The 25,889-nt window shown below is 49.8% G+C and overlaps 13 protein-coding genes across 13 annotated transcripts; 7 read left to right on the plus strand and 6 right to left on the minus strand.

The window, feature by feature from the left end:
• The first annotated feature begins 312 nt into the window (after window positions 1-312).
• On the plus strand, window positions 313-1,979 carry BGZ61DRAFT_462023 (uncharacterized protein). Its single transcript, XM_046247247.1, has one exon. The coding sequence runs from the start codon at window positions 366-368 to the stop codon at window positions 1,869-1,871; it is 1,506 nt and encodes a 501-aa protein (XP_046097600.1). The 5' UTR covers window positions 313-365; the 3' UTR covers window positions 1,872-1,979.
• Window positions 1,980-2,644: 665 nt separating this feature from the next.
• Window positions 2,645-4,097, plus strand: BGZ61DRAFT_484384 (uncharacterized protein; the record flags this gene model as incomplete). The annotated part of the gene is made up of 3 exons (XM_046249603.1): window positions 2,645-2,980; window positions 3,175-3,474; window positions 3,828-4,097. The coding sequence occupies 3 exons, from the start codon at window positions 2,645-2,647 to the stop codon at window positions 4,095-4,097; spliced, it is 906 nt and encodes a 301-aa protein (XP_046097601.1).
• A 155-nt stretch (window positions 4,098-4,252) lies between these two features.
• Window positions 4,253-6,450, plus strand: BGZ61DRAFT_559721 (uncharacterized protein; the record flags this gene model as incomplete). Its single annotated transcript, XM_046255770.1, has 8 exons — window positions 4,253-4,688; window positions 4,756-4,794; window positions 4,866-5,588; window positions 5,650-5,879; window positions 5,947-6,128; window positions 6,200-6,229; window positions 6,288-6,361; window positions 6,414-6,450. Exons 1-8 carry the CDS (start codon window positions 4,522-4,524, stop codon window positions 6,448-6,450), a joined length of 1,482 nt encoding a protein of 493 aa, XP_046097602.1. The 5' UTR covers window positions 4,253-4,521.
• A 595-nt stretch (window positions 6,451-7,045) lies between these two features.
• On the plus strand, window positions 7,046-9,309 carry BGZ61DRAFT_498781 (uncharacterized protein; the record flags this gene model as incomplete). Its single annotated transcript, XM_046251324.1, has 6 exons — window positions 7,046-7,606; window positions 7,689-8,233; window positions 8,310-8,424; window positions 8,491-8,555; window positions 8,812-9,100; window positions 9,160-9,309. 6 exons carry the CDS (start codon window positions 7,046-7,048, stop codon window positions 9,307-9,309), a joined length of 1,725 nt encoding a protein of 574 aa, XP_046097603.1.
• Window positions 9,310-9,421: 112 nt separating this feature from the next.
• BGZ61DRAFT_559731 (NmrA-like family protein) lies at window positions 9,422-10,618 on the minus strand (the record flags this gene model as incomplete). The annotated part of the gene is made up of 5 exons (XM_046255771.1): window positions 9,422-9,572; window positions 9,643-9,808; window positions 9,890-10,249; window positions 10,300-10,378; window positions 10,439-10,618. 5 exons carry the CDS (start codon window positions 10,616-10,618, stop codon window positions 9,422-9,424), a joined length of 936 nt encoding a protein of 311 aa, XP_046097604.1.
• A 597-nt stretch (window positions 10,619-11,215) lies between these two features.
• On the plus strand, window positions 11,216-11,935 carry BGZ61DRAFT_484388 (uncharacterized protein; the record flags this gene model as incomplete). Its single annotated transcript, XM_046249604.1, has 3 exons — window positions 11,216-11,257; window positions 11,354-11,725; window positions 11,786-11,935. 3 exons carry the CDS (start codon window positions 11,216-11,218, stop codon window positions 11,933-11,935), a joined length of 564 nt encoding a protein of 187 aa, XP_046097605.1.
• A 363-nt stretch (window positions 11,936-12,298) lies between these two features.
• BGZ61DRAFT_366132 (uncharacterized protein) lies at window positions 12,299-12,589 on the minus strand (the record flags this gene model as incomplete). Its single annotated transcript, XM_046241656.1, has 1 exon — window positions 12,299-12,589. A coding segment is annotated over one exon (291 nt), but the record flags the coding sequence as incomplete, so codon positions are not given.
• A 435-nt stretch (window positions 12,590-13,024) lies between these two features.
• Window positions 13,025-13,198, plus strand: BGZ61DRAFT_366243 (uncharacterized protein; the record flags this gene model as incomplete). The annotated part of the gene is made up of 1 exon (XM_046241666.1): window positions 13,025-13,198. A coding segment is annotated over one exon (174 nt), but the record flags the coding sequence as incomplete, so codon positions are not given.
• A 288-nt stretch (window positions 13,199-13,486) lies between these two features.
• On the minus strand, window positions 13,487-14,501 carry BGZ61DRAFT_462027 (uncharacterized protein). The gene has a single exon (XM_046247248.1). It carries the CDS (start codon window positions 14,259-14,261, stop codon window positions 13,710-13,712), a length of 552 nt encoding a protein of 183 aa, XP_046097608.1. The 5' UTR covers window positions 14,262-14,501; the 3' UTR covers window positions 13,487-13,709.
• A 690-nt stretch (window positions 14,502-15,191) lies between these two features.
• On the minus strand, window positions 15,192-16,009 carry BGZ61DRAFT_431122 (uncharacterized protein). Its single transcript, XM_046243839.1, has 2 exons — window positions 15,856-16,009; window positions 15,192-15,806 (listed from the first exon to the last, which is right to left on the minus strand). Exons 1-2 carry the CDS (start codon window positions 15,885-15,887, stop codon window positions 15,365-15,367), a joined length of 474 nt encoding a protein of 157 aa, XP_046097609.1. The 5' UTR covers window positions 15,888-16,009; the 3' UTR covers window positions 15,192-15,364.
• Window positions 16,010-16,448: 439 nt separating this feature from the next.
• Window positions 16,449-17,086, minus strand: BGZ61DRAFT_593039 (uncharacterized protein; the record flags this gene model as incomplete). Its single annotated transcript, XM_046256768.1, has 2 exons — window positions 16,449-16,677; window positions 16,839-17,086. 2 exons carry the CDS (start codon window positions 17,084-17,086, stop codon window positions 16,512-16,514), a joined length of 414 nt encoding a protein of 137 aa, XP_046097610.1. The 3' UTR covers window positions 16,449-16,511.
• A 2,195-nt stretch (window positions 17,087-19,281) lies between these two features.
• BGZ61DRAFT_593040 (uncharacterized protein) lies at window positions 19,282-20,118 on the plus strand. Its single transcript, XM_046256769.1, has 2 exons — window positions 19,282-19,677; window positions 19,736-20,118. Exons 1-2 carry the CDS (start codon window positions 19,412-19,414, stop codon window positions 19,830-19,832), a joined length of 363 nt encoding a protein of 120 aa, XP_046097611.1. The 5' UTR covers window positions 19,282-19,411; the 3' UTR covers window positions 19,833-20,118.
• A 1,731-nt stretch (window positions 20,119-21,849) lies between these two features.
• On the minus strand, window positions 21,850-23,199 carry BGZ61DRAFT_431124 (uncharacterized protein; the record flags this gene model as incomplete). Its single annotated transcript, XM_046243840.1, has 3 exons — window positions 21,850-22,614; window positions 22,674-22,961; window positions 23,044-23,199. The coding sequence occupies 3 exons, from the start codon at window positions 23,197-23,199 to the stop codon at window positions 21,850-21,852; spliced, it is 1,209 nt and encodes a 402-aa protein (XP_046097612.1).
• Between the last annotated feature and the right edge of the window lie 2,690 nt (window positions 23,200-25,889).

Consider the following 25,889-nt stretch of genomic DNA (forward strand, 5'->3'; position numbering starts at 1 on the left):
ATTTTAAAACCCTTAACCTGTTAAGGCTAGATCTATTTTCTAAAGATTTTATATACTTGTGTGGGGGGCAGAATAGAAGGCTAAAAATGGCATTTTACACTAAAAAAGTGACAATGATTAAAGGTGCTGATAAGGGTTTTTGGGACCAACCTCGGGACGAGGTTGGTAGGCGGCTTGCCCCACAATACCAACGGGTAGATTAGCGTAGGATTAGAGTAAATAATCCTAGCTGCCTGCGGCCAATAGTTAATCCGCTACAGAATACCAGAAGTTGTCCGATTGTTTGCTTACTTGACTCATCCCATTTATCCCCTCACTCGTAACTCTCTGATGCACAACTGGAATCCCAATTATTAATCGTCACGATGGCCTCCTTCATCCACACTTTGAGTATTCTGAAGTACCAGATTATCGCCCAATTATCCGCCCAGGATAAATCCAGTCTTTGCCAGACGTGCAAAGGCCTATACACCATAACGCTGCATTTCTTATACCACGATGTCACCATAACACACGATATTAAAGAGACGAAAAAGCCGTCAGGGGTGTCTTCTTTTCTACGAGCGATACTTAACCGTCCGGCTCTCGTCCAAGATATCAAAAGCCTTCACATTCGCGCCTTGAATTACGCTCATCCCCGTTTCAGGGGGTACTACGACCCTTTGACGTATATCCCGATAAAGGATGAACACCTTCGACGGCTGGTCACTCGCGCGATCAAGAAGCTGGGTTTACCTTCCCCAAAGGAGTGGGAACTGGCTGTGTCTAAGGAGCATCATCTTGACGCCGTCGTGGCTATCATCGTGGCACTATGCACCGAGCTTCAGAGCTTAACGATCGACGTTGGCTATTTCTTATATGATCACAAATGGCTGGTGGAGATGTTTAAACACGCAGTGTCCGTCTCCAAAGGATCTAAGGCCCCGGCAATGTTTCAAAGCCTGACTCATTTTACGATTGCCAACCCCGGCGATGAGGAAGGCCGGGTGCAGCCGCCGAAAGATATCTACCTACTCTCCTTCTATCTACCCAAAATCAAGGCTCTGTCGCTCAGTTGCCTTCCCAGCCATCGAACCAACCGTCGCGACCGAACAAACAAATATCATGCCTGGCCGCTCCCAGATGCCCCAAAAGCGACCAGTCTCGCCTCTTTGGAGGTGGTCAACTCGTCTTCAAACGCGGATACTATGGAGATGATGCTCAAGCAAACCCCGAATCTAGAGTCGTTACTCTACGCCTGCGATCTGCCGTCATCCGAGTATCGGTTTGAGCTTGTTGAATTCCGAACAGGATTACAACACGTTCACAACACACTCTCTCACCTTTCATTCAAACTGGAATTCTTTGCAGACGAGGCTCTGGACGTTACCAGCATGAGTGATGTGCTTACAGGAAACCTCGCACCGCTCGGAGATTTCCCCAAACTTCACGAGCTAGAGGTTCCCTTGACTACACTCTATGGCCACACACTTCCTCACGACTGGCCACCACTAGCTGCCCTCCTACCATCGGGACTCAGAAGTTTAATCATCCGAGATGATCTGCTTGATTACGATAGCTTCCATCGCTGGAATGGGCGCGCCATCACGGGAGCCTTGCTGCAATTTTTCAACGACACTTGGAAATCAGCAACCCCGCACTTAGAAGAGGTGGTACTCAATCTCAAGGCTTTCTCTTTGCCCCTGGAGGACGTCATGGAGGAACTCGGAAGAGGGCCACGCTGTGATGCATGGAAGGATGTAGAACATATGTGCGAAAAGCAGGGCCTTCGGTGGCTTGTTCGGCAGGAAGACGGGGGTTACAGAGGGGGTGTCATGGACTCTGCTAGCGACTACTCAGGAGAGAACACAGGGTGGTTACCGTATGACTAAACAGCATCACAAAAAGTTTTAACTAAAATCATGAACCAATACTGCTGATAGCTAATGTCAATTGCTATTACTGACACCGAGCAGGCTGACGTCAGCTTTTGTTCATGGTGATTTGTCATTCAACCTAGCTATTTAACCAAGTCCCTCAAGGCCGTCAGCACACAATCTCCAAATTTACATCCACCCATCTATAAATCTCTCATCAACGTGGTCCAAATTCCTTCAAAAAAAACGCCATTTCTCAAGTTCAAGAGGACGCAAGATCGCCATCATTGGCACAGCGGCAACCTTGGATCCCCCATGCTCACAACCGCCGTGAAGCGGCCCGAGTCGACCAGCAAATTTCCCTCCAAAGTCATTGTGAAGACTGGCAACCTTGAGGATCAGACGTTTCTTACCAACGTCTTCAAAGGCTAAGACGCCGTCATCCTAGCACCCCCTCTTTCCCACGTCATCAGCATTCAAGACCCTGCCGTCCGCGCCGCTACCAAGGCGGGCGTGCCCTATGTTATCCCCGGAGCTCATTCAAGAAAATGGGCTGCTCCAGGCTAAGAAGCAGATTCGCGACCTGATGGACGAACTCGGCCAACCCTAAGCTGTCACGTGGAATGTGCCTCAATTCGATGCCTGTTTTCACATCGATATTCAGAGGCAGAAGATTCCATTGTTCACCTTTTTACTAATGCTTTATATCGCTCTCTGAATCGTCATCGCTCCCCATCTCGTCTACAATTTGTGAAGAGAATATTTCTGCTCAACTCATCCACATCACAATGCAGCGAACATTGGAACCCGTCACCCTGATGCTAACAGGCCAATCCATCGTTGCTGAGGCAAACCCCTCGGTGCCTCTTTACGATCTGGGCCGAGGCGTTACTGCACTGTCCCCCAAACCGTCATCCGCAAAATTCGAGCGCATCGAGTATGAGGATGACGATTTGCTGAAAGAAGGAAGCATAGCTTCTCTCGACCAGCGAAGCCACCACCTCTTCTACCTTGCACTCACTAGGTGCCCAGTACCGCACTGGTGTGCCTGCATACTACATCACAACAGTGTCACCCGAGATGCCTGGAAACATATTAATCTAACTTCTGTCTGCTCCCTCAAGGTGAGCAAGTTGCCGGCACAAGGTCAAAAAAACACAGTTTTATCCACAATTCAAGCATTTGTTTACCCAATGCTGCCACGATGACCAAATATCAAGCTTTTTTGCTTGGAAAAGTTAAACCTGTATGAACACATAAGCTGTAGTCGGCTCAAGAAGCTGAGCCCTAGAAACACATTTTTTTCGAAATTTCCAAGTCGCTGCTACCAAAGGCAGAGTTCAAGGCTGTCCTTAATCCTGGTAAATCGACGGCGGATAGCGACCTGTTCGGCCCAGCAAATCAACAGATTCTATTCCACACTAAGCCAAAGTGGAAAGGCGGGCAGTATCAATGGATTGATGCCCAAGGACAAAAGGTAGCATATGAGAGCAGCAAGAATAATGAGCACAAGCTAGTCATCTTGGAGCCACTAGACCGGACAACTCGGGACGCCCTGGCTGCTCTGTGGGCATTGGGGTTGTGGGTGTTGCTGAGAGCAGGACTGCCAAGCGAGAAGGTACGCCAGATATCACAATTCAAAAACTTGTGACTTTCTTTCACTAACAGCCCTTTCAGAGTTGGAGAATCTTACCGCACCTGAGGTACCATGTCCTTATCTAGACATGAACTGGGTCAAGAGGACGGGAGCTCCTGGGGCGGCTGCTGGGGGGGGCAGGAGCGGCGTGATATGTTCGATGTATTTATTTGCAATATCAGAGCGAGTATAGTGGCTTTCTTTCACATTAATCTACCTTATTCTGCAAACACCTTCGAAGAGAATGGGCATCTGGCTTCATGGTAGGAGCAGCCAAAAGGAGACCTTGTGTTTATAGAGGATCATTAGCCCCAGTACAACTCAATCAGTTACAGCGAGATGGAGACACAGCAGCTGTTGGAGACGAAAAGTTGGCCACAGAGTATGCAGGTAGTCAAGATCGGGGCTCCATGAGCCAGAAAAGGACAAGAATAAGCACTGCAAATCTTCTGGGAAGGTTTGGGGGTGCAAACAATATTAGAGAAGTCGGGTTTATAATTTACCAGTCCGTCAGCCAAGTAGCACCGGCTCAGCAGCAAAGATACTGTCCTATCCTCCTTGAACCGTGGTATCTATATTTCGACATCTACCCACCTCACCTGTAACAGGAATAGCCCATCCCCACAACGCCAACAATGAGTCTCGCGTATTCGTTTCCGCTCCGGAGCACGCGGGGAAACACAAACAGCGGATAATCCCAGGTAGTGTAAGATCCGGCTCCCTTATTCTATCCGCGGAAACTAGACCAAATTCAGATTTTCCGACTGGGTGTCACCCATCTAGTCCCCGGCACAAGCGACGATACTGTACCGTTGTCGTAATAAGTTCTCGGAAATTGACAGGAGTTTTTATTAAAACTCAACAACCTCGACTCTTTAGCCTCTTTACGGTCCGCCGACTGACTGGGCTTCAATTCTTGTTCTTCACACGTCGACGGCCTCGTGATGCGCAGCCTGGTCAATCTATCCACGCGGCACGCGGCGCCATCTTTTCGAGCGGCCTCGACGTGGACTCTCTCAAGGAGACACCATGCCCGTGGTGCAAAGCCTAAATATTCAACTGCAGGGCCTGTCGCTATGGTCGTCGCCGGCATCGCAGGCTTCGGCACTTGGTATGCAGATGACATTGAACCACTCCCGGCCATGTTCAGACCACATCATGCTAGACACTATGCTGGAGCAGCGGCCACGGAAAAGGTACGTATGTACGTATGGCTCTTTGGGGCCGCCCCCCTGGTTCTGCAAGCTGACACTGCCTTGTCAGGGCATCGCAGAGATCCGTCATCGGCTCGGAGAAGATGCAGTGAGTATAGACCAGGATGACATTGAAGAGCACGGGTTCTCAGAATAGTCGACTTCCAACTCTCCAATCAGGCCCAAGGCCATAGTTTTCCCGTCGAGTACCGAGGAAGTGGCCGCCGTCGCCAAGATCTGCTCCCGTTACAAGATCCCGATGGTGCCATTTGGCGCTGGCTCGAGCGTGGAAGGGAATTTTTCGTCAACATACCCGGGCGTCTGCATCGATCTATCGCGGATGGACAAGATTATCGAGTTTCACCCAGATGACCTAGACGTTACCGTCCAAGCCGGGGTCAACTGGACGCATCTAAACGCACACAAGGAGATTGAGGAGAGCCGCTTGTTTCTGCCGCTGGATCCTAGTCCGACAGCTCAGATTGGGGGGATGATTGCGACCAACTGCAGCGGAACCAACGCCATGAGGTATGGCACAATGAAGGACTACGTTCTCAGCGTAACGGTTGTATTGGCCGACGGCTCGGTTATCAAGACGCGTCGCCGGCCGCGCAAGACTTCGGCGGGCTATAACCTGACGGGCCTCTTCACAGGGTCTGAAGGCACGCTTGGAATCATCACAGAGGCGACACTCAAGTTGGCCATTGTGCCCTCCGACTATAGTGTGGCTACCGCAACCTTTCTGACTGTCATGGACGCTGCCGACGCGGCATCCAAGATGATCCGCGCAGGAGTCAATCTTGCCGCGTGCGAATTGATGGACGACGAGCAGATGAAGGTTGTCAACAAAAGTGGCGGAGCGGGGGAGAAGAAATGGGAAGAGTTGCCCACTCTTTTCCTCAAGTATGTGACCGTACAGTCGTTCCATATGAACGGCTTGAAGTAACTCAGCTAACGTGGTTAGATTCTCCGGGTCTCGACAAATCATCGAGGACAGCATTCGTGCGGCAAAGGATGTCAGCAGTACATCTAGGTGCCAATCGTTTCTCTCCGCAAAGAGTAAACAAGACATGGATTCTCTATGGTCGGCCCGGAAACAAGCTCTCTGGGTGTGCCTCGCAGCTCGTCCAGAGGGAACAGAGGTTTGGTCCACGGATGTGGCCGTTCCCATATCTCGAATGGCCCAGATGATAGGTTCCACACACGCCCAGGGCTCGCCCTTTTCTTTGTGAGATTTTGGGGGGGCTAACTTTGACGGCAGAGGAATGCAAAGCCGATGCAGCGCAGCTCGGTCTCTTTTCGAGCGTGTTGGGTCACGTCGGCGACGGGAACTTTCACCAGATGATCATGTACAACCCAAGCAAGCCGTCAGACGTAGCGAGCGTCAAGAACTTTGTTGATGGCATGATGCACAAGGCCCTGGATATGGAAGGAACAGTATCGGTAAGCTGTTTGGACGATGGTCCTGCCTTTGGTACACGAGCACCAAAGTTGAAGGTCTAACACATGGATAGGGCGAGCATGGTATCGGGATCGGTAAGAAGGTAGGACAGCATGCTGGAATAAGGTGTGATGAGCGATGCTAACATTTACGTGTGCCAGCATTGCCTACTGGAAGAATTAGGCCCCGAGACGATTGGAGTCATGAAGGCTATCAAAGACCGCCTAGACCCACAGTGAGTGTGTCGAACATTGAGACGAAGCTGTGCGCTGACCGTTGTGATACAGTTGGCTGATGAATCCGGGCAAGGTGTTTGACGAGTAGGTATAGAGAAGAAGGTGTCACTTAGTCAGGTCTAGAACTAGCAAATGGATAATAGACGTGCATGTTGAAGCACGGCAGTGTGCCGTGATATTTGATACCTTTAAAATACCAATAGCCTTGACTATAGTCTGGTGCCAAATTATTAGAAAGTCATTGCAGATGTGGAAGATAAAAATAAAGAAGCAGTCACATGTTTAAGCATCTCAGCACCAAATGTTGATCTGGGTCTTTCTCTTGCCAAAGGCAGAGAGAGGCTGGCGACAAGACCAAAGAGGGCAATTTGTACACATCATCATCATCATCATCATCATCGTCTCAAGAAGCTATTTTAACTCAAGTACTGCAAGCAGCCTAATGCGTAGGGGGAGTATTCACGCTAGTAAGGAGATGCTCATCATACCCCATTCCCCATACCCGGTACAAGAACCCCCCCCCCCCCCCGGCCCGCCCGCCCGTTGCACCAGCATGATTCGGATATATATATACCCAAACCAGCCCGGAACGGTCAACCCTGTCCCCCTCATCCCGAAACGAGCAGCACATTTACGGCCAATTAACCGCCCGTGATAATTTTTTGATGCTCGTAGCGAGAACCATGGGCGATGCTACGTTCGAGGGCACGGCGCTGGGCACTCACGAAACTCTTCAATTCCAGCCTGCTAACACGGCAGAATCTCCGCCGCACCTCAAACGACGACGGGCTTACCTGTCCTGTGATCTATGCCGCAAGATACGCTGCGTGCCCAACGTGCCCGGCCGGCGTCAGCCATGCCAGCGATGCGTGTCGGATGAGCAAGAGTGGGTCTATAGGAGCACGAGGAGTGTTGGCCGCAGACCCCAACAGAGTCCCATGCCAATGGATTCGTTCAGTCCGCCGTCCTCTGTATGCAGAGACAGCACCAACGCTCAGGGGACAGGCAATGACGACGCGCAACACGCCGAGCCAACTACTGCCACAGCCATAGCCACAGCCACAGCCAACGAGGGGATGCAGCATGGCCCTTCACCCTTGGAGCCATCCCCGGCAACGTCGAACCCGTCGGCCCGTAGCAGGATCATCTCAACACAGCTGCACAACACAGCAGATGCTCTGGACCTGTTGACCTTCACAGTGGCCAGCGAACAGGGCAGAATGCCTGGTGGGGCTTCACTGAAGGTGGGCGAGCATAGTCACGTCTCATCTGCACCCCCCCACCGTGCATGGCGAAGCTGACTGGGAACGGTTTATACTGGTCAAGAGAAGGATCCTCAGCAGAAACGAGGCGGTCGAGTATCTTGACTTCTACTTTGCCACCCTGTGGCCACTGCGGCCTGTCGTGCCGGCCTTGTATCGGGAGCGCAGCCAATATAGCATGCTACCTGTGGGAGATCCACTGCTCCTCATGACCCTCATCACAATCTCGTCCCGCTACTATGCCTTGCCCGGTCCCCATGGAGAGATGCGATCCGAGAGAATTCACTGGCAGGCGTGGCGGCTGGGCCAGAGATGCTTGCAATCAGCTCTCTGGGGCTCGCCTTACACGCGGTCCCCCGGTGCCATCGCCTCGATGCTCCTCTTGATCGAATGGCATCCTAAATCGATCAACAACCCCATAGAATTCTGCGACGAAGACGAGTACGACAATATCAACACATGTCCCCAGGGCGCGGCACATGGTGAACCAGGGGAGACACAGTCGGACCATGCTACTTCGTTGACGAGCCAGCAGAGGTACGGCATGGCAGCGCTCCTCGAGAACCTCAACATTGTAGCGCCGGGATACCGAAGCAACAAAATGTCATGGTCAGTTTGGCATTGACTGCATAGTTGCATAGTTGATTGGGAATAGCAGCTGACCTAGATGCTTGTGGTTTCACAGGATGCTTCTCTCGAGCGCCATTGCTCTCGCCCAGGAAGGCTGCTGCTTCGACCACGACCAGCAAGGCCCCGGCGCCCAGGACACTCTGCGCCAGCAGTGGAACCAGCTCATCTGCGTTTTCATCTACCTCGCCGACGAGCACCTCAGCCTGCGGCTCGGCCTCCACCCTCTCCTCCCCTAGGGCCAGAACGAGGCGGTGCGGCACCGCTTCTCCAGCACCTTTGCCAGCCTGCTGCCCGACAGCGCGTGTCTGGGAGAGCTACTGCGACCTCTTTGACAAAACTAAAAAGCTACGCGCTCTTATCCAGTCCTTCAAGAAGCTAGGGTGCTCTGCCTTGCCTAGCGCTGATGTGCTTCCCGAGCTCGAGCATATAGACAGGGCACTATCGCGCTAGAGACGGGGCTATGTTGGCCTGAAGCTAGGTATGTAGGCTATTATCCCCCTTGTCAAGGCGCACCTAAATCTGTCGACTGACAACCTGGGCTGACTGGAAACTACGAGAGGATATCAAAGCTACTCGAGGCTACTTGACACGTGTCTGGACCTTGAGTATCACTGCCTGGTCATGTACAGCTTCGCTCCAGCGAGCTACGTCCTCCACAGCACCCTGCCCGTCCCCTTGACAGATGGCAAGAAAGACGCTCTACTAAACCTGGCCAACAAAGCAACGAAAGCCAGCCATGACATGCTCTCAATCTTGATCAACGTGCTTGGTCCTTTGCATCTGACAAGATATCTCCCCGTCCGCTACTGGCTGTTTATCGTTGCCGCAGTCATACATTTGCTCAAGGTGGGGTCAACCCCGTTAATACATTTCAGCCAGTAATTAATGCTAACCCTACCTTGTAGAATACACTGGTGGTCGATTCTCACGAACCCGAGGCACATGAGAATGTCCAGCTCCTGCGTGATACCATCACTGGATCTCCCTTTATACAACACTACACACATATAAATTATCATGAGTCGATAGCAATTATGGGTACTCTATTCAGCTAGTCAGGCTCGTCCGACCGTATTGATTTTGGATATATCTGAAGCTTCAGCTAGTAAAAGAGTCATCGAGCTTCAGACAGAAGAGATATAACTGCAGGAGTTCAACTATTGTATACTATAGAGGCATCTGTCTATGAGTCCTATCAGAAATATCGTTCTTTCTGAAGAAAGACTCAATATTATCAGGCTTGATTTGTGGATAGCGCGCATTATCAAATTGGCGACCCCATAAAGTTTGTCCATTCAAGATGTAGTACTGGTAAAACCTATACCTAGTTAGCTTCTCTGTCTTCTAAGAGGGAAAGGAGGCAATCTCATAGAAGCGTTTCTACATACCAAGTCATATAGTTCCACTTGTTCTGACCCTCATACTTTTTCTTCTCGGCTTGCATATAGTCCCATAGCTGACTCAAGCTTCCTCGGCTTGACAAGGTGGGTTTCGATCCGTACACCGTTTCATAAATTTGAGCGATTTCGCGAGTGGACTTGACGTCACCGCCGACTATTTGGCAAATAGTTTTCAGCAATAGTTTTTCCAAAACCTCACTTAGGTATGACACGTTGTTAGAAGAATCAGACTTACAGCAAATGGTTCCCACTGTTGTCGGATCCAAAACGACCTCAACGGCGTAGCGAGCTGCATCTTCAAATGTAGTCATTTCCCAGATCTCATTACCATCTCCCCAGAAGGTGAAGGACCTTGTTTCGGGATCCCAGACGTGCATGTAGCCGAGCCAAGTTTCAAAAAAGCAGCCAATCAAGACGTGGACGCCCTTGACCTTTTTGCCTTGCAGGTATTGCTTGACTTGAATCATACAATCCTTTCCTTCATGCTGACCGAGCTCAAGTTTGTTGTAGTCCAGGGTGAAGTCGGAGGAAACATAACGCGCGACTCCGAATTCCTCGCAAGCGTCAATAAGGTTGCGTTGGCCGTGCAGCATGACTGGATAACAAGTCAGAAAGCGAGCAACACCACGAAGAGGCTAGCCAAACCATCATCATATCCTTGGTATGCGCAAAGCACGACAGAAGAGCCTTTAACAGCCTCTCGAACCTGAGAGACATCGTTGACCTAGATTTCCTGTTAGATTATAGCTCAGGGATAGTCGGACAAGATTGAATGTTAACGAACCTGGCCCTTGATAGCAGTGAACTGATTATGGCCGCTGATGGATTCAGGAAGCTTCTCAGGGCTGCGCGCAAAACCGCGCACATACACATTGGGAACCGCCAACAGCCTCTTGATGATGCGTTGACCAAGGTTGCCGGTGGCGCCCGCCACAGTCACCGTCAATGGGGTCCAAGTCGCCATCTTTGCGATTTGGTATAACAGATAAAGTGAAGTAGATGCGTGTGTCGATTTGGGCTCTGGACTGTTTCGTATCGATTAAGTCGATGTTCGAGTGTGGTCAATCTACGATATTTGTATCCTTTTGCCGCTGCTATGAGCAGCCCGATTGCGGGGATAATGCCGTTGCGTCGCGAGGCTGAAGAAGCCCTTACACGTAGTGCAAAACCCCCGCCGCCGCCGGGGAGTGGTCAAGCAAGTCTACGCACGAAAAGTCCGGCTTACCGCCGCTCCCTGACTGCCCGGCATCTGGAGCACTCGATCCCCACGGCATTTCGGGCATTTAAAAGATATCTCCGGATGACTAGTCAATAGCGAGCTCGGCCCGGCATCTCGGCACGGCATCTCGGGCATTTGGAAGATGCACGTAATGTACTTGGCCATTGACAACGAGTCAAGGCCCGAACCGGCGATATCAAACCACCATTAATAAATGGAGTTGAAGTTGATCGTTGATAGTGCTGCTCCATCCCTACCCCTACCATCGTCCTCGGCTCATCTGACACCACAGCACTGGAACCCCCTCCCAAGCACTTATAACACAGTCGTGAAACATCTTGTATGGCGTCGATACCGCTCCCACCTACCCAGATGCTTGCAGGGGTAGAGGTTTCTGACACACCCTTGATTCGGGAGGCGCTGAAATTCGCTCGCGCTCATGCCAACGATGCATTTTACAATCATATCCAACGATGCTAGGTCTTTGGGTTCATCATCGCGGCCAAGATTCCCGAGCTCCAAAACCGAGATGTAGAAGCGCACGCCCTAGCTGCCATTCTGCACGACCTTGGGTTCGATCCGGAGCGGAAGGGGGCCACTACACACCGGCGATGCGAGGTGGACTCGGCAGAGCTGGCACGCGATTCCCTCAGACGCCAGGGTACCGTGGACTCGTGGGATTCGCACCGCCTACAGCTGGTATGGGATGCTATCGCTCTGCATGCCATCGGCAGCATCGTCTTTTACAAGGAGCCTGTGGTGCAAGCCTGTGGGTATGGAATCTGGGCCGACTTCCAGGGCCCCGACCTTGTCCCCAATGGGCATTTGACCAATGGAGAGTACAGTGAAGCTGTTCGCACATTTCCACGTCTGCACATCGTCAAATAAATGACGGAAGCTTGGGTCACGCAGTGCCATTGGAAACCTGAGACGACCTTTGATACAGTAGGAGCTGAGATAGGTGCAAAGTATGTGCCAGGCTATAGTGAAAAGAGGAAAACAACTCTCGAATTCCTCGAAGCATGTACGCTAGATGATGTCGACCCACAGCACCAAGCATAGGAGCTCCTCGGTGCGAATGCAGCTGTAGAGCACAAAAACCGCCTAAGGCTTCGCTTTCAGCTACAAGATCATCCGGTGGAAAGTGGTTATTAGAGGAAGACGATAATGTGCGCAAGATGAGACAAACCGGAAATTATTGGGCAGAGATTCAGTGCGCTCTTCCACACCGTTCTCAGGACACGATCCAAGTCCGGTGCTCGACTAAGCTCAAATACCGAACCAGTTCGGAGCGATAGGAGATTGTGTTTATGAATGTTGAGGTATCAATAAAGAGACAAGCTATCTGGCTCTGAATATCCAGAGTGACCGAATTTGATCGTGTATAGAGTAGAGTCTTGTGCCAAATAGTGTCTCTTGTTACTGTTATGACCTCTTGCGAATAGGGATGATGTTACGAAGTTTAGTCGATAGTCTTACAGAAACCTCTGTCCTACTAACTAAGTCATTCTTTCTAGGTCTGGTTGGCGCATTTACTATTATCATTAGGCTTTTATATATAAAATAATAGTTAAGTAGCCTCGTACCTTGGCTGGAGTTTAAATATCGCAAGTTACGTGTAACAGTACACGTCTTGGGATGAGTTAGCCCAAGCGCCTTCTTGTATCCTTCTAGCGCTCGCTTATACATCGCCTTGGCTTCCGGAAGCTTGCTCTGGCTCTAGTAGAGATTTCCTAAGTTACTAACTGTATTAAGAGTTAATATATAATCTCATCTAAATACCTTCTTCTTCCCTTCTAGTGCTAACTTATATATCATCTCGGCTTCGGGGAGCTGTCCCTGGTCTTTATCGAGATTTCCCAGTATATATAGTAAGTTTATTACTAAATTATCTCTAATAAACTATCTGCTTACGCCTGCCTTTTATATCTATCTCCGCACCACTTCGGCGTGTGGAATCAGTTTCCGCTGCGCCATCCAATACTCCCTCGTTTCCTGCGTCGGCACCGACTGCTCCACCACCACGAGCGCCAGCCTTGCCCATTCGTTCTCCTGCTGTTGCCCATCCAGGCATGACGCCCATCGGTGGACTACAACCGCAATGGTACAGCTAAGAAGCCTTTTAGCGACTTGCATTGGATTCATGTTAGCCATTGCACAGACATATTGATGCAACACCTGATGTGTAATGGCAATCTGGACATCATTACGTTCAACTGGGTTGAGACTCAGTCGAATCCATTTCCAGACTTTGCTGTCAACCATCAGTGTAGGGATTTTGATGCGATATATGAGTGGCAGGATAAACACTCCGTGCCAAAGTAATGGGGGCGGAATGTCACTCGGCCAGCTGGTGCAAAGCAGATTCCAATTAGTGAAAAGTATTATCGGATATATGGCATCGAGAAATCGCAGGTATCTGCAGTGCCATAGTTACACAAAGCCAAATATTTCATCATTGTTTTGTAAATATGAGAAGGTCGCGGCAGTTGACAGAATACACTACATTGTCGAACACCAGAAGCTCCGGGCTCAACTTAGGACCTCGGTCTTTAGTGCTAAAGTGACTTGAGAAACTACTTGGGCGGTGATAGGATAAATGAAGTACGGGAATTAAGATCAGCTTAGTTTATAATTAAGTAAACTCTACAGATATTCTGCAGAGTAGTTATTGTCGTACCCCTAACTTAGTGCTTCAAGTCCCATTTCCTAGCATTCCCCATCCGGAACTTCCGAGCCTCGCTGAATTTCTAAACACTGAGGGCAGCTAGTGAGGGGATTGGAGTGGCTCCCTAGTGCAGCACTGTCCAGTTTCTAAGGTATGAGACTCAACTATTCATCGGCATCCACTCCGCTTCGAGCTCAAACAGACCTTTCGGTACCCCCCATTCTTTGGAGAAGAACCTGACACAAACTGGCAACATCCAATCCTCCTCGAGCATTTCTCTTCGATGAGGATAGCCACCGCATGTGCTGTGTTATACGTGACATCTGGAGCAGAACGATAAGGCCCAACCCTCAGTCTGCAACCACCATAAATAGCGGCAAGCCTTGTGTCCCCAATGTTTATCTTGCTCCTCAGCATGTTACGGATAAGTTGCTGATAGTCTGACTGAAACGCGAGATTGTTGTTAGCGTCGCAATTTATCTTGAACGTGGCACGTTTAGAAAGGCTTTCATCCGGAGTTGCATCCACAATGGCCTTGATGAGATCCGAGTGGGTGTCTTCACTGCTAGTACTCGCGTAGAAGGCAACAGCTTCGGCGTATTGAACAGGAGCATTAACCTTGTAGCCAGCTGCATCTTCCTTGATGGTGTCCAAAATGGTGTCGTTTGTGTCTTGGGTGATGCCATTTTGGACGCCTCCCTCTATATGGAACCTTGCCATATCGCATCACCATATCTCTTGCTCTGGGTAGCTTCGACATATTTGCTAGACCAGGGCTCGATTAATAGTAACATGGACGTGTTCTGAAGAATATCGTTGATAGGGATGTCTAAACAAAGCTGTTCTGGCAGCTGAGAGGAGTTTGTCAATGCAACAGCAAGCTGTGCACTCAGCATAAGAGCGATATCAAAAGTTGAGAAAGCATTTTAGGGTTTTAATTGAATGATGAGGAGCGTTTGGTGACTTGGGATAACACCATGAACCAGTCCATTCCAGCATATTTATACTTTGACCTGACAGCTCTTGACCGGAAAGCACGGCAATCTCCTTCTCGGCTTGCTTTTGTCGTACGAGAAGGATTCATGGTAGTGAATGTGACGATATGTTGTTGGTTGCTAGCTGCTTGTTTGCTTTGCCGCAATCCTTCGGCCAGGATTTAGTTGTTGGTTCTCGAGCAACAAGGGTGACTAAATCCCGCAGATAACATAATCAATGAGGGAGAATCCTTCGCATGGTAACTGAATACACACAAAGAGATACAATTTGGTTACTCGCGGTTGGGTATTGAATATTGTTGGACGTGGTATATCTTTATTGGGTCCTTTTTAAGGTACCTATCAACTATCTTAAGCATGTCTCTGTTTAACTTTGGAATTGTGTTATCCGAGATGTTGTAATATGGCCATTTCACTTGATCATACTGACAGGGTCTATACGAAACCTAATATGCCATCTTTGGATTAGCGCCATGATCTGAGACTCTCTGTTGGTCCTCATTATGTGTTGGTTGTTATCTCTGCGCTCTAAACTCCACATTGTTACTTGGTCCGATTGGCCGGATTGGACACGTGTCATTGTCAAATACAGACACATCCGAGTTATTGTCTTTCTGAGCATGTTCCCTCAATTAAGTGAGACTCTTTCACACTGGCTTTCGAGACTTAGCACGGGTATTTGTTCCTCGTGCAGAGAACAAGAGCAAGGTATTTGAAGCTATGAGTTGAGTCGGCCCGTTGTGCATACAATAATTTGCCTCCTCACAAGGTCATATATCTAGATCATCCTAGTGATTCGGGCCTCCTGGTCTGGCTTACCCCGCTCATCTAGACCTCCCCATCTTCTCCTTTCTTGTCTTCGCCTCTGGCCTCTCTGTCTTGGGGCTCCATTCTATCAGTGTCAAGAATTATCTTAATGACTTCTGGGTGCCCGTCCGTACTACTAGTCTTTCGGTAGAGCCCTAGAGCCTCTGCATAAAGTCCCGGTTCATTCGTCTTCGCCTCAGTTGCATCTTCCCTGATTTGATCAAGCACCGTAATGTCGGGATTTGGGCCTTGACCAAAGATGACACCGTTTTCTACCCCTCCCTCTATGCAGTAACGAGCCCAAATGGCGTCGCCGTACCGCTGCTCGCGAATTGAATCGATATACATGGTCTTCCATGGCTCGACAAATGTTACCATTGTCTGAGTAAGTACTTCATGAATGGAGATGTCAAGGAACAGTTCCTCAACTGGGTGCATAATACCAGGGTCGTTCATTTCGGAACTGCTTCATATCAGTATGACACAAACCTCAAGCAAAGGTTATAGCGTACGAGGGTATCATTGGTACTTTTGTCAAGGTCATAGTGCAGCAATGTCTTGACAGGTGTGATAAGAATATAATAATCTTTCAGTTACAACATGAGTAGTAATACACCACACGGGGAAGCACAATAACGAATCCGGTATAGTAGAGAAATTGACAAGAATTTGGAGATGAAGGAACTTTGGGGGAGGGGTAGAGACTGCGGCTTTTATCTACTGTAAGATCAGGGAGTGGCAATCAGGCAACAGGCGGCAATTGGCGAACTGGTAGGTGCATGGTGATTGGGCTACACCCCTTAACAAACCAGACCTTGCTTATTATAGCTCTGCAAACTTTCTGGCAGTTATACGTATAAACACCTAGATAAAAGATGAGACTAGAATTTAGAACATGGTTTCTATGGATGCATGAGATTAGAGCTACTGAAATGTGGTATTGTTTGCTATATAACGAGGTCAATCGTGTAGCAGATGTCACTTTTGTTAAGAGGGGGTTTTCACAGCATTAAAATGCAATCGCCAATCAAGAGATAAAGACAATACAGATGAACGCCATTTAACTTGGCCATTATAGTTATAGTCTATTAGGGTTGCAAAATACGGTTTATTATAGTGTAATGAGTGTTCTTATCTTGAGAGCAGAATACTGCAGTCCGCTTGCTAATTACAAAGTGATCTGGACTGTCTTTGACATGCTAGGAGTACCCTGCGGCGACATCACAAAGAGATAGTAATAGCCAGGTAGAAGGACACCATTATCCTTGGGTAGCTTGACAGTGTACTGGTTGCCCTTGGCTTGGAAGCCGGTGAGAGGGATACGCCTCTGGTCACTGTTGAGTGAGTGTGTAGCACTTCCCATACAGACAAGAGACTCTTGACCTTGCCAGAAGTGTTGGTGACGCTGAACTTGAGAGTGCTACCTGCTTTGACAGGCTTCTGGGCAAGATTCTAGATGATAGGACGCTTAGCAAGGGAGCCATCCTTGTTGAACAGGTAAGGAGGCTGGAAAATCTCTCCATCGGCATGGTCAGCTGTTTTGTCGCAGCCAGCAGTTGAACCACCAATCTTAGCAACGTAGCAGAGGCCGCCGCCACCGATAAACACCGTGGCATCAGGCAACAAGATGGAGACAGAGTGATAGTTGCGGGGAACAGCGTGAGGCGCAAGCTGAGTCCACCTGTTGGTGGCAGGGTTGTAGAGCTCAGGGACCAGGATACCTTCAGTGTTGGTAAAGACCATTGCCTTACCTATATCAGATCAGGGCCGCACCGTCGGACGACTGCCCGTGCGGGCGTGCAAAGAAACGGTGAAGCACTTCCTCTTCCGATGCGTAAGATGAACAACACAACGCAAGGAAATGATGTCCAAATGTGTAGAAGAAAAACGTGGCAATCTCTCCTTCCACCTAGGAGGCAAGGCTGTATCAGATGGACAGAAATGGACACCAAACATGGACGCGGTGCGAGCCACGATCAGGTTCGCGATCACTACAGGTAAATTATGGCCATCGTGTCCTCTATGACTCACCTCTCCGACGAGAATCGCCACCCGGCGAAGGTCCGCCTCCTGATCTGTATCAACACAACGATGGATGCAGACTCTGCGGATAATTGGTTTAGTGACGATGAGAACGAGCCTCGCATTTACCACGACTCGAGTCTCGGGAATCAACCCGCTTCCCATGCAACAGCCCCTAGCAGGCATCCCTGTGGACAAAGAACTAATGTAATGTGGGTGGAGATGTGCATGCACGGTTCTATGTGAACAAGAAATCTCGTTCCGTGAATAGCACGATAATTTTGTTCTATGTGAACGAGAACCTCCGTTATCGACACTGGGGTGTGGGGGGGTGGTGCAAAGCGAATCGTGTTAAAAGCGCAGCATGCCAAAGGGTGGGGCAGTAGCAAGCTGTACATAGTAGCACAACGCTGGCGAGTGACTTGGAGAAAGAAGCGCAAAGGGCCTGACTGGCTACTCCGGGTAGGTAGTTAGCGTCGCGGACGGTGGCGTGGTTTCCCCACAGCTTAGAGCGCCACAGCACAACGACGTATGCTATCGTCATCCAATGAAAAGCCGCTATCGAGGCTGTTCGGCAGCAGTTCCGTTTCGGGGCGTTCTGGGCAAATGACCATTCACACCCGCAGGATACTGTAGAGACCAGGCCGTGATCCACCGACTCTCCACCCCCTGACCGTCCGCCCACGCCGTCCGGGTGCGTGGGTCGTACTATGAAGGAGGGTCTGACCTCGTATTATTCCCAGCCCAGCAAACAGGGGGGGGGGCGGCGCAACCGGAAATTGTTTCAGTCGGGTATTTGAACAGCAACTAGCGGACGTGAGTGAGTGACTTTACGCGACATCGGTAGGTACCTCGTGGAAAGATCTTGTAAATGAAGAAATAAGACCAACATGGGGTCCGGAAAATAGCAATTAGCACTCAACCAAGCTGTTTCTTCGAGATCAAACACGGATTATACAAGCAACACAGCTGCCGATGACCCGATGGCAATTCAGTCCTAATTTCCGCCGTCGTATGAGACATGCGGTCATGGCAGGGGAGGACATGCCCGAAATGGCCCGGGCCGAGTTCTAGATTTGATCCTTCCTTCTTCAAGGGGATCTCAACCAACAGCTGCCAACGCATTGGCTGACTGATTAGGAAGGTCTATAGAAATCAACACTTGGGTCAATCATGGCACTGGACAATTGGCTCAATCCCCATTTTCCGGAGTGGCTAAATGTCCCACGGCCACCGCTTGGATCCAACATTCTTGTTTGACTTTTTCAAGTTCATGGGCAAATCACAGGCCGATGCATTTTATCAACGCAAGTTGTGCCAGCTCAACTTTTGACTGACTGATTTGGCCAACGGACTGAACACGAGGTGAGGTCCCTAATGGATGATTGAGCTGCAGAATGCGCTCCGGGGAGGTTGGCTTCAGTTCGACATGCGAACTAATCGGCACTTCAGCTTTCCCCCCATTATGCACGGGCCGAGTATTGTCCAGAGCGACCGTTTTATGACTTACTACGTAGTAATAACCTCAAGTAGATGACGGATAATGCCTTCAGAGCACCTCGAGTTCTATTAACTTATGGTGGCTTTCATAATAGGTATCCTGCGTTCTATCCTATCATAAGTTCTCAGGACAGCAGTTCAGACCAAGCGCAAAGTGCATAAACCGTAACGGAGACTTGTTTCAGGCGAGCGGGTGCATCACCCCGGCAGTGTGCATCTCATCCGATGGAAATATAATGGAGAACCTCTCTATCGCCGATGCCCCTGTAACCACACAAGTTTGTAAGAGCAACTCAACCAACAGACTTGACGTAGCCCACGAAGGGCGAGACGTGCTGACAAGTGATGTTGGTCCGGCGCTACTACTGCATGAGGGACTTGGCATCTCATGATTCTTGGAGGCATTCGGTCAGAGAGGAATCCCTGTCCAGAGAGTTTGGAAAAGAATCTACTATAAATAAAGGCCTCCTCAGTGAATAAGAAACACTGCTTCAACATTCAAGCACTCCCATTTGCCACACCTTATTCCAAGTTCAAACAGACATTATGAAGTTCACTACTCTTGCCGCTACCCTCCTTACTTTCGGCCTCGGATCTAACCTGGTTGTCTGCTCTCCCGTCGAAGAGGCACGAGGCGGCCTCGAGGCTAGGGCTTGCTGCGACGTCAAAGTCTGTGATGGCTCCAACCTGCAGGGCAATTGCAAGAATGGCTGCTACCCCTACCGCAAGACGTCCGCTCTCAACAAGTCTGGAATTGGCTCCATCGCTTCCTTGAAGACTGACACGGACTGCGCCTGTGTTTATGGCACTGCGTACGTATCCCATAATCTAATTACCAATCTTATCACGTTGAGCTAACCCGTCGAACAGTACCAACTCTTGCGGCACTGTTGACTACAAAGGCGTAAAGCAGGTGCCCAATCATTGCCTCACTGGCATCAAAAACGTTTACTGCTCGCCCGTTTAGGAAGCTCAATGCGGTTGGAACGCGCACTTCATTTGTGGTGCAGCTTCAGATCAACTTCAGTTCCGTGTAGGATGGCTCAAAGACTTGGGCATCTAATGCTACATTGGGAAATGATGTTATTATTCTTGGAAAGGGAGATTCGGTCAGCAATGTAAACAAATAGGAACAACATGGTGTGCACTCTCACGCACAAGGGCATGCATAAAATACTACGTCACCCCTTGCACTTGAGAGCGGTGGTGCAAGGGGTACAATCAGCCGAAGGCTGGAGCAATTTTGTAACATTTCTTCTTGTCGCCAGCAGAATCACTTAGAATTATGCAGAACCGTGGTCTGTCTTGTAGGGATTCCGTGTAAGAACCTGTCGTCTCCGAAGCTGCTGATCCCTCATCTTCATCTTCATACCATCTGGGGGAGACGCGTAAATCAGGTAATTGCGATCAAATGGGGCATCCAACATCAAGCCCTCGAGCGTCTTCACACGAGAGACAGCCACGTAGCTTAACCCGGTCTGGAAATCCCGGCATGAGAGATCGGTAACGATCATTAAGCGCAGCGGGTTTAAGACCCTGCGGAGGTGAAGACAGCTTGCCGGACCTTTACGTAAGCACTGCGCCACCCCAATCACTAGCCACAACAGTCAATGCTGAACGTGGAGTGGTCAGAATCCTGCCACTCCTCTCACCGCCTTCCGTATAAAGCTAGAACTGGCAGAACCTGACCGCCTTCTGATTTCAGAACCGCATGCCCGTCAAGCTTTTCGCATGCATGCGACGCAGCAAGTTCAACATCACAGTTATAGCTTCCCTCTTTGCGGCTATAAGGCCAAATAATTCTAACACTTCTCAGCTTAATCAGATCTCTTGCCGTTATCGAATTTACTTTAAACATATTTGCTAATATCTAGAGTGGATGGAAGTGCTCTCAATTTCAAGTCGCGGCTCGGTTTATAGGAGTTGGAATTTAGGTCTGAATCTAGAAATGTTGTTGGATCGCGCAGGGATGCTGAGTGCACTTGATAAAAATGGTTGCTATTATTATTATTGTTATTGCAATCGAAGGACCTTTGAGACCTTTTTTATCTTTAAACGGTCCCCTCTAGGACTTGATCCCTAGAAAGTCTTACAATTAAGTCCTACCATCTGAGTTTTAGAATATTAGAGCTACGGAGGTGCTCGGATGCCGCCCCGAAGCGGTATTTCTCAGCATATCGTGTCAGTGCTGAAACTTCCTCCCTGCTTGTGGCTGTTCACCTCAGGTCAAGGTCGCAGATCGTTTCCTGGGCATTGGACGGAGCGTCCGAATGTCGACGTCTCCGTTGACGGGCGCACAGATGCGCAGATCCGCGACTGATGACGCCGGCCATTGAATGCATCACCGACCGCGTCTTCCCGTTCTTCGCACCCACGATAAGATCGCTGCCGCCATTAGGGGCATGATGGCGGCCATAAGATTGACTTGCGCCTCATGCGAGCCCTAGTTTCGTATCGACCTCACCCTGGGTACAACATCCTGGACGTTCCCGTCACACTGGGCAAGACCGCTTCCTACTTTTCACCAGGGTTCCCCATCCCTAATGTTCATACCTAACCCATCTTCGACTAGGGTTCCTATCAAAGTCAGTATCTATCCTGGCTCACCACATGGTTTCATAATGTTGCCTTTGGCTGCCTCACTTAAAAGCGACGAAAGCGTAACTGGAGCCATAAAATGGATGGTCGGAGCATAACGCTTAGACTTACTGTATGCTTAGATGCCTGTTCAACATTTAGTGCATCACCGAATAGCCCCTCATAAGTGAGATGTTGCAAATCAACCAATTATATTAGGGCTCTTGGGCAGCGTAAAGTTCGAGAAGGCTTCAATACGCCAAGATGACACCATCGTAAAATCTAGAAAATAGAAACCCTTCCATCTAGATCTGCGCCGATCGTGAACCCGCTAAGTAGCAAAGAGGACGCCAGTAGATCAAACTTGAGGTCAAAGAATGAACTAGCATAATTAAGGTGTGGGTATTTTAGGAAAGCCTCCTAGATTGCGAGACCTCAACCGTCGTAACTGTTGTCTTCTTAATGCCGGAATGGCGTTCGCTATAGCCACCTCCTAGACCAACCCGGTCCACGCTCTCGTCGCTCGACTTGGCCTCGATGTCTGCTAATATCGTCGTCTGGGTCGTAATGCCGGCCTGGTTCGCCATGCGATCTCGGAGCTCGTACTCGCCGAGGCCGGCATTGATGGCCGTTTGACTGCTCGTCTCGTCCGCAATCTCGTCACGTCGACCACCAGACAACGACTGCCAGTTCTTCCCACTCGGCAATGTTCGATGGACGTAGTTGGTATTGCCCAGCGCAGGTGTCTTGCGCGATCCTGTGCCGTATATGCTGCCAAGGAAGCTCTTGAAGATGGGTCGGAGACAAGGCAAGGTACCAGCGATGATACCGACGTTAAGCTCGACAACCACCCAAATGGTGAGGTTACGCGAATCCCATAGCCAGTCGCCCAACATGCCGTAGTTGGCCGCATAGCCCAACCTGACACAGGCAGCCGCGCAGGCAAAGATACCGAGACCAAGGATACCAATGAGAGAGATCCGAGTGCGGAAATGGACATTTAGATTCCAGAGCATCGGTATGGGAATAACGACGGCAAAAAGAAGATCGGTGAGGATGTTGAATGCGGCATTGGTGTAGGAGAGACCTTGGAGAGCCTGCTGAGACCAGCAGGTTGCTTTTACCATGCTATCCCAGAGGGTACGAATATCACTGCACTGAAGGATCAGGGTCTAGGGGGGAAAGTCAGCGGACAAGACGTGGCGCTAGGAACATAGCATCATCAACATACGAAGACGCATGCAACCGTGTAAACTGCTGTGAAGGCCATGATGGAGAGAATCAGGTATTTGTAAAACTTTGTCGATGCGATACGCAACAGCGAGGATCCGACGGAGAGTTTGACCATACAGATGGCTACTAGGAAGATGGGTTGGCTGATGAAGTTCAGTTTCACGCCGGTTTGGTAGATGGCCGGGTCGACGTCGCCAATATGTCGTCCGGCGCCGTGGAACACTTCTGGGACAATTAAACCCTGGCCAGCCCAGGCCAAGACCATGGCGATAGTCATGAAGGCATCCTGGAGCGCGGGTTGATCAGCACACGAATCTCCAAGTCGTGTCTTGCAGGGAAAGGAAAGGCAGTATGGGCTTCCAACATACATCCCATCCTGTATTGCGGATAACGAATAATCGCACATAGCCTCGTGCAATTACCGCGATCGTCGCCAACGTCGTGACCAACAGCGTTGCGACCAAGATATCGGGGCCTCGATTTTCGTCTGGATTTGAAGGGAGAGCTGCACGAGGTTCATCCATGGTGGATCAAATCACCTTTGCATGTTTATGGCGTTATGGGGGAGCGGGAGAGGCGACAACCAAGGAAGAAGAAGGCGACGGGACCTGGAGATAATCCATGTGGGACACTCGAGAGACTCCAAAAAACACCGGGAAGCCACATAGTCTGAGCGCATGCGCCGGGCGTTCTGTGGCGTCTGCGCTCAAGTCATGTTGGGACGGAAAATGCCGCAGGAACCCATTCGGCGGGCTCGTGCTAGAAGCTGCGGAAGGGTGGCATCTAGAAGTTGGGGGTTAGACCACGCATCCCTCGTAAGCGACATAATCTAAGGGATGCGGGCGGTCGCAGCTAAGTCTCTGGTCCGGGGGCTGGTGCGAACGGTGACCAGCGGTGGGTTGCATTGGACTTGGTGTAGGTGTGAGGCTTTTCGTGGCTGGCTCGGTACCCAATGGCAAGCAAATTAATAGTTGCACCTGAGTCAAGAAGAGCCGAGTTCCTCAGGGGGGATTGGGTGACGGAGAACGCCGAACTGAAGAGGAAATTAATTACAAAAGCTTGCCACATACTCCCCAAGGGCCCATCTGAGCCAGTCGGTCTCTTCAATTTGACTGGCCTTCTCGAGTCGGTTTACTTCTACCTTCAGGGACGAGTCGACGCTGAGTTTGATGTCAGGATGCATCGCGGGTTATCTTTCGTTCCTTGAAGTACTCTGATGCCATCTTTGGAAACACATCGTAAAACGTAGTCAGTGCGTTTATTACTATCACATGCCTTGCAGATGGCGTCGTTGTCGTTGGAAGAGGCAAAGCGCTTTCGCCTCGACGATGGGGCTTGATATGCTTTGCACTTGCCATTACTGCGCTGATCCTGGGAGCGCACGCTTGAGTCTTTCATCTGTGTTTGTATGGTTTGCTACGTCGATGATCCTTGATCTGTGGTGAATGTCGGACCCAAAGGCGTAATTCTCGAACGCTTCTCCTTTGTTTGGAGGATATTTCGTCGTTCTGCTCCGTTTCGAAGGTCCTTGGCGACTTCTCCAATGATCAATGACTTATCTTCAAGCTTGTCTTTGTATATCCAGGCGGGGATGGTAACCGAGCTGCTGAAAATAGGTTCAACCGCCTTAGTCAAGTCCTCAAGCCAGCTGTTTGGGTCTTCCACGCCTCCAGTGTTCATTACTAGGGCATGGCTGGTAGCCACCTCCCAAATAGTAGTGCATCTGGCAAATTCCTTTAGGGCCTTAGGGAGTGGTGCTGTAGCTGCTTGATACTTCTGGCGAGAGCCAGTTTGCTGCTCTCTCTCGGCGGTACCTACACTCCTCTTGAGGTTGGTATGCCACGTTCGCAGGTCCTACATTGCTTGATAAGAGCTCTGATGTAGTCTGTCATATGACGTTAATGTCCCGTTGACCTTTAAACTTGTCAGACGGAAAGGTCTAATAGGGTGGTTTTTACTAGTCTCATGTTCCCAGTCACTAGGCCCGGGTTCCTAGCCTGCCGGCCTCAAGGGCCCGGAACCCTAGGAATCCGGTCTCGGGACCGGTGTCTCCGGCGTCTCAAGGAAGCCGTCACGGCCCTAGATAAATAGCTGGTCTTCCACCCATAAGAGATTCTATCGCTAACTAAGCAGTTCCAACCAATCCATTCTGTTTGATAAAACTTTACGCTTAGTAGACGGATAATGCCCTATATGCAGACATAACTTAGCATTCATAGTGCCACCGGGGACCGCTGAGGGAAGATGCGTAATTCCATCAACTCCAGTAGCCAGCTAACTAACGCATGAGTCATTCTCCTACCCACCTCACTTGACTTGCGGGGATGAGCGGAGTTGGATTATATGACTAGAAGCTAATTATATTAACGAAGGGTTTCCCTTATTTCTAGAAGCATCCTCGGTTCAATGGTCATATTTGTTGGTATGTACGTGTATTTCGAGTTGGCGATACTGCTAGCCGATCGTTGCGCCATCGAATGTCTTTTTTTTTTTTTTTTTTTTTTTTAAGAGTTGATGGAGGCGCCATGTGTGACGGTCAAGGTTCCCAACGTAGTAAACCGTAACCTGACTGGTTTATGTTGGCAATTGGAACGGGGCGTGGCGTGCTGAGCGTAGGGTTTCGTATCACGTCTGATAATGTCAAGAAGTGTTCTTGAGTAATCAAATTGTATTGAAAGCTGAAGAGCTATCTAGATATAGGAGAGTGCAAATGAGTGAAGCTATATACTATTCTGATTTGCTTGGTCGATCGTGGTCGAACGCGCTCTCGTTCGACCAGTTCGACCACACACCACTTCCACCGGGGTCTGTTTGTTCCGTTCCGAGCTCCGCCGTTTCCCGTTCGTACCCGGTTGATCTCCCTGGGTCGTAACAGATAGCGTGTCGGCTTGGAAGGCGATCAAGTCAACTGATTTTCCATGACCTTGGTCAAAGTCACGCCAAGATTTGGTGGAGAGGCTACCGATGGATTGGGTTTAGCGGGTGTTGATGTTTACGATAAGGGTGTGCATGATTTCAGGCTCGGATGTAGCGGGCGCCCCAGGTGCCCATGTATCAGTCGCCCGCAATGTTGAGATGATTAGTCAGAAAAAGCGCCCAGGCACCAATTTTAAAATAGCGCCAGGGCGCCAGTATATCAGTCGCCGTTTCCGCGCCAACGCCTAATAGCTCACCTTATCTATTATATAACAATCATATCTGTATCCTCATTATT

Source organism: Ilyonectria robusta (genome assembly GCF_021365365.1).
Source record: "Ilyonectria robusta strain PMI_751 chromosome Unknown BGZ61scaffold_29, whole genome shotgun sequence".
Classification (NCBI taxonomy): domain Eukaryota; kingdom Fungi; phylum Ascomycota; class Sordariomycetes; order Hypocreales; family Nectriaceae; genus Ilyonectria; species Ilyonectria robusta.

Excerpts from the sequence above, each read along its gene's own strand:
- BGZ61DRAFT_462023 (XM_046247247.1), top strand. The coding sequence starts at position 366 with ATGGCCTCCTTCATCCACACTTTGAGTATTCTGAAGTACCAGATTATC.
- BGZ61DRAFT_462027 (XM_046247248.1), bottom strand. The coding sequence starts at position 14,261 with ATGGCAAGGTTCCATATAGAGGGAGGCGTCCAAAATGGCATCACCCAA.
- BGZ61DRAFT_431122 (XM_046243839.1), bottom strand. The coding sequence starts at position 15,887 with ATGACCTTGACAAAAGTACCAATGATACCCTC. Across the intron at positions 15,807-15,855 it reads AAAGTACCAATGATACCCTC|TTCCGAAATGAACGACCCTG; the intron begins GTACGCTATAAC and ends GATATGAAGCAG.
- BGZ61DRAFT_593040 (XM_046256769.1), top strand. The coding sequence starts at position 19,412 with ATGAAGTTCACTACTCTTGCCGCTACCCTCCTTACTTTCGGCCTCGGA. Across the intron at positions 19,678-19,735 it reads GCCTGTGTTTATGGCACTGC|TACCAACTCTTGCGGCACTG; the intron begins GTACGTATCCCA and ends CCCGTCGAACAG.